Source organism: Alligator sinensis, unplaced genomic scaffold (genome assembly GCF_000455745.1).
Source record: "Alligator sinensis unplaced genomic scaffold, ASM45574v1 scaffold1354_1, whole genome shotgun sequence".
Taxonomy (NCBI): domain Eukaryota; kingdom Metazoa; phylum Chordata; order Crocodylia; family Alligatoridae; genus Alligator; species Alligator sinensis.
This window is the reverse complement of record NW_005842344.1, coordinates 18,989-24,700: the sequence shown is the minus strand read 5'-3', so window position 1 is coordinate 24,700 and position 5,712 is coordinate 18,989. Positions and strand designations below refer to the sequence as shown.

The 5,712-nt window shown below is 45.0% G+C and overlaps 1 protein-coding gene across 1 annotated transcript in view; it reads left to right on the top strand.

The window, feature by feature from the left end:
• The first annotated feature begins 564 nt into the window (after positions 1-564).
• MAU2 (MAU2 sister chromatid cohesion factor) overlaps positions 565-5,712 on the top strand; it is a 24,136-nt gene continuing 18,988 nt past the window's right edge. Inside the window, exons 1-7 of the mRNA XM_006028864.1 lie at positions 565-591; positions 957-1,085; positions 1,538-1,603; positions 2,293-2,388; positions 3,704-3,798; positions 4,734-4,761; positions 5,322-5,477. Of these exons, the coding sequence (XP_006028926.1) occupies positions 565-591; positions 957-1,085; positions 1,538-1,603; positions 2,293-2,388; positions 3,704-3,798; positions 4,734-4,761; positions 5,322-5,477 (597 nt within the window). The remainder of the gene's footprint in view (positions 592-956; positions 1,086-1,537; positions 1,604-2,292; positions 2,389-3,703; positions 3,799-4,733; positions 4,762-5,321; positions 5,478-5,712) is intronic.

The window sequence follows — 5,712 nt, the reverse complement described above, 5'->3', positions numbered from 1 at the left end:
CCCCCCCAGCCGGATTTCAGCTCCAGCTGCTCCCACGGTGGTTTAGGGCGTCTAAACAACAGTACAAAGTTGTTGTAATACGTCAAGGAGAGACCTAGCCGTCATTTTCCTGTTGGGTTCGTCCCTCGGTGCAGAAATAATCCTAACATTTCACGAGTGTCCATCTTCATGGGTGGTTCTTACCGTGCGGGGCCCAGTGCGGCGCTGGGAGGAGGGGGCGGGAGAGCTCCGTTTCCCCGGGCGCCCCTTGGGGTTGCTGGGAGGGACGGCCGCAAGCTGCCCGAGAGCAGGTTTAGGTTAGGCATCATGGAAACCTTTGTGGTCTGCAAAGGGCTTCCAAGGGCGGTGGTGCTCCCCCCGGCCCTGGGCGTTTTGCCTGGCTGGCATCGTCCCCCTACGCGGGGCGGCGGGGCGGACTCGACCTACTGAGGTCCTTTCTGTGGAGGAGCGAGGGGCACGACGGCTGCATCGGCGCTGAGCGCTGGAGGCTGCGAGGGGGAGAGGAGCAGGGGAAAGCAAGCCCTGCTGGGACCCAGGCAGACGAGGTTATTTTGCTTAGACGCGATGTCTTTTAATCAGAGCAACTCAATCGTTGGGAAAATTGTTCTTTATGCCCGAAACACCCTTCATATGCCCAACAGCTTGCAGAGAATAATTTTTCCAGCTAATAAAAGATACCGTGTTTACCCAGCGAGCCGTGTCTGCCTGTGTCTTTAGACCCGCACGGCTACAGCCGGCAGCCCTTGCTCAGACCCAGGTCGCTCTCGCTTCCAGCGTCTCGCGTGGGTCGCGCAGGCAAGATGGACCTGGTGTGACCCAGTAAATGGGAATTCCCATGTTCAGGCAGCTGTGTCCCCTTCCCTGCCAGCCATGACAGCCTGTGGGGGTGTGGGAAGTCATGGGGGTTCATTCCGCCCGGGGTAGACGCCCCTGTTTTTAGGGCCCATAGAAGGTAGAGGCTGAAGAAATCCGACAGCGAGAGAGCGCAAGTAGGCCCCGGGGCAGTTCAGTTCAGTGACCCCCTTGGTGTTGCCAGCTGCCAACTAACCTGTCGTCTTCTTTTGCAGTGGTTGATATCACAACAAGTATCCTTTTCCAGCTGCCTGGTCAATAGCTAACACTCAGGATCTTCATCAGGATTTTAATGCAGAAAGCTTTTGCTAGGAAAACAGGCGGTGCTGGTTCTGATGGGCCCCGGCTACACTGTCAAAGCTGGGTACAAACCAGCACCTCTTCAAGCACTAGCTTTGTAGCTGGTTGGCTCTTTTTATAGCTGGAGAGTCATTTTTATCATGTGATGATTACTTTGGATGTGTGGCTTGCCTGGATTTATTGCATGATTTACGAGTTAATTGTGTAATATATGTAACGTGTAGCAGGGGCCTGGTAGATCTTGCAGGGAGCTTTGCCTAGTTCCTTATGTGTGGTCTGCTCCCTCAGCCTTCTTGTAATTCATGTTGGCGTTCGGAGCAGGCCGTGGCAGGGTGGTGTTTTGTGGTCGCAAAGTCTGATAATGACTTAACTCCGAGGCTGCTAGATTCCACAGTTTGAGGATGTCAAATTTGAAGCAGCGAGCCTCCTGTCTGAACTGTATTGTCAAGAGGTAAGCATGTTAAGGCAGGTTCTAAACCATGTTTGTTGACTGTAAGTGGATTAACTCCAGAGCCAAATAGTTGTTTGCAGTGGCGCCGTACCTCCTTTTATACCGGAATATATGTGTAAGCCTCAGTAACGATATCTAGAGAACACTGAGCATGGTCACATTTTAAGCACGCTGAACTTCACATGTAATAATATGGGATAAAATTCCCAAAGTGCTTCATTCTGTTAGGCCGTGCTAGTCCTAAGAGTTAGTAAGGCCGTTCTGTGACAAAGTAAGTTTATTTCCTCCTTATTCCATTAGCAGCAGTGGGGACAAGGGCAGGCCAACTGTTTTGGTGTTTCTTGGGAAGCTTATGTTGTATGCCTTTATTATTCTGTGTAAAACTTCCTGAATGGCATGGAGTTTGTTCTGCACCAAAGCAATTTGCACCATGTAGTATGTGTGTTTCTGCATACATAAAGTATAATGAATGCAGTGAATAACTTCTACACTTCTAGAGGGCTGAAGAATGTGTTCACTCATGTTGAATACTTGTTTTCGGTGTTCTTTTATTGTTTTAAGGGTCTTGGCACATTTAATCCCCCCACACATTTAATCCCCAACCAATGGGGACTCCTTGCCTTTGTTACTGAAAGTTTTTTAAACAGTTTGTTTTTAGCGTTAACCATAACTTAATATTTCTGTTTCAGAATTCAGTCGATGCAGCAAAGCCTCTGTTACGTAAAGCCATCCAGATTTCACAGCAGACCCCTTATTGGCACTGTAGACTACTTTTTCAGCTTGCAGTAAGTATTGTACAAGGCTTACAGAGCTTCATGAAGGACCATGAAGATGTTCAGAGGGATAATGTGGCTGTAAAATTTCTAGTTTGTTTTTTTTCCAAAAAATATGGGGATGTGTTAAGTGGTGCAAGGAAGGGCTCAAATGTGCTGTGGTTCTGTGGCTGGAATCGATGCAGTAGTGCGGTGAAACTGATATGTTTTGTTAGGGATTATTTGACAACATTCTTGGGATTGGGAGGTGTGCTTCATGTTTTGCTGTCCTTGCTTCTTCTGTCCCATCTCTTCAGTGCATGCTACTTAGCATTTCATTTTGATATGCTATAAGGTGCATCTTGTCTTCACTATCCAAAGAGTTAATGGACAAGGCAAGGAGTGAGAGGCAGGTTAGAGTGCGTTTGTCAACAGTATCTTTCTGGCATGTGCCTTTTCTCTGCAGTCTGCCAGAAACAGTCAGACAAGGATTATTGAGGGAATTAGTTTTTCTTTTGAGGTACTTTCCTTCAAAGTAAGCTTGACAAACTTATCTTTTTGATGGATGGTTTACACTCATTTCTATTCCTTTTCCAACCCAGCCTGCAAAAGCTTAACTAAATGGGGCAAATTTCCTGAACTGAAGTTGTTATACTCCTTTGTATTTTTGAGAGCTGTAGTTTTTCTACTAATTAAGGGAAAATGCTTACTTTAAATGAGTAATGCCTGCGTACTTACAAAACCTAACCGCCTCGCAGAGCCTCTGCATAATATTCTTCCTAGAAGCCCAAAAATGGTGTATATTTTAGGTGGATTGCTTACTTGTGGTTTTTGTTTAACCAAAGAGCCTGCTCCCTTTATGGATTGGTTTTTCAACTAGAATTTGAGGGAAGTTGCAGAAACTAAGGGTGCCTGATGAAAAACTCTATACCTCTTCTCTTCATCCCTGGGGTGCTTGCAGACTTCACTTCCCAGGCCATCCCATGGAACTGCTCCATTCTTCTTTTTTTTTTTAACTGCATTTTGGTTCAGATTAGATGAGGACCAGCTCTACTTTATTACAACAACCTCTGATTTTAATTTATGTTTATCATCCATGTGAGAGATTTCCTTTGAAATTTTGAAGAGCTTGAATAATCAGCAAGAAAAGATTCCAGAGGAAAAGGGTCTTTATGTTCGTGAGATATGTAAAGAGGTCTTGTACACAGTCCCGTTGCTTAATCACTCAACATTCAGTTATTGCAACAGGAGTAACTGCATCAAAAATCTGAAAATTATTGGCGGCTTTGTCCATAAAAAGTGCTGTGTGGAAAATGTTAGTGAGTTTTCTCTCTCTCTCCTTCTTTAGCAACTACATACACTCGAGAAAGATTTGGTATCTGCCTGTGACCTGCTAGGAGTGGGAGCAGAGTATGCCCGGGTAGTAGGATCAGAATATACCAGGTACATGTTCCCTTCACTTCATGCCCAGAAAAATATTTTTTGCTTGTTCAAGCTTATACAGAGGTTCAGGTGATATGTAAATCCTGTGCTGTCAGACCAGTACTTCATGGGAATTCTTTGTTCTGACTGTGGATTCCATCTGAAGCAGGTGTTTGCTTTCTCTTACAACCAGCAATGTGTGCAAAGGCTTTTGGAGGATATTTCTCAATGTCCTCTTGTTTGACACACTGATCCCCTAAAGTCTCCCTACAGACTGTGGTTCCCCTGTACATGGGAGCCTTCTGCAGCCTCAACTAAAGAGACAGAGATATTAATCCTTGGACAGTGATCAGACTGCTCTTTAAATCTGCTCCCCTTTAGTTGTGCCAGGGTTCTTGTTGCTGCTTTGAAGGGGGCCTCTGAGGAAGAAAGCACCACATATTTCTGCCTGCAGTCTTGTTCAAGTTACATCCATGAAAGTTTGATGGCCTTTCTTCCTCCTGTGCAGTTCTGTAATTATCTTGTATATTTGCCTCTCCTGTCAGAGGGCCTTGGATGTTGTGCAGTGTTGTTGAGATGCTGCCACTGCTGGGGTGGAGGACAACATCCATCCAGTGCATGCAGTGTGGCACAGCAGCACTCCAGCAGATGGGTCACAGTGTGGCATAACAGACTTCTTGATGAGGTCTCATTTGAAAAGACCTTTAGGTGGCCTGCCTGATGCTCAGCATACATTTGAAGTGGGGAGAGCTGAGTTGATTCTGTCAGAATTTTGACCTGTTTGCCAATAATTTCAGTATTATGAGTGGGAGGCTTAGGCCTCCTTGCCTGTTTCTTCTAGCATGTGTTTCTTGCTGTAGCTCTTTTTAGCAGTCCACTACCCTGAATTTTTGCTCTTGCATGTACAGTGTTGTTCCTTCTTAGAAATGTGACAGGGTTTTTTTGTTCTATTTTAGGGCACTGTTTCTGCTCAGTAAAGGGATGGTAAGTTCATTATGTTAAAGTATAACAAGTTACTGTTATTTACTTAGTACATACAGAGCACAGAACAGTGTAAGGCTATTGGTCTTAAAATTAGATGTTTGGTTTGAAAGTCTTTCAAATGCCTACCACTGTGTTAACCAGGTTCTGCTTCATTCTGATAAGGGAGCATGGGGTTGATGCATACCTCAAGTCAGGTTTTAAGGCTGCAGCATTCTTGGCTAGTTGCATCCCCCTTACTTGCTCCCAGCAGCGTAGCACTTGTTGCTTCACGGAGAAAGGATAACCTTACTTGATTATAGTAAGGTTATTCCAGACCTAGGTAATTGATTAGAATCAGCATTGTAGGCCTCTTTTTTTAAATTCAGGATGAGAGCTCCAGTACCATAAATTGGCCAATGCTTTAAAGAAATAAAGTGGGGGGGGGCTTCCTTACAGTAATCCCTTTTTCCCCATAGTGAAGTACCTAAATAAACCAGCTTTCAGGTCCTGAGCACTTAGCACTTTCCCTGTGCTCGTTCAGCACAGAATACCTATCTAATACTTCTCTTTCTTTGGTTTAGCTTCTTCTAATGGAGCGAAAGCTGCAGGAAGTGCACCCACTCCTCACTCTTTGTGGGCAAATAGTTGAAAACTGGCAAGGAAACCCTATCCAGAAAGAATCCTTACGTGTGTTCTTCTTGGTGCTCCAGGTGACGCATTACCTGGATGCTGGGCAGGTGTGTGAGAAGGGCAGTTCTTAGCAATTACAGTTGGGGCATCTGGGAAAGTTTCCTGGCTTAAAGCCTGCTAACTTGTAGGCCCCATCACTATATCTTGCATTTTGTTGGAAATAATGTTGAAAATGTACAGAAGAGTCAAGCAGATGAAAAGGCTTAAGGGTTGTTTTGTTTTGTTGGGGTTTTTTTGGCAAGAAACCTAAATTTTTACTTATTGCATGTAGGGCAAATTATG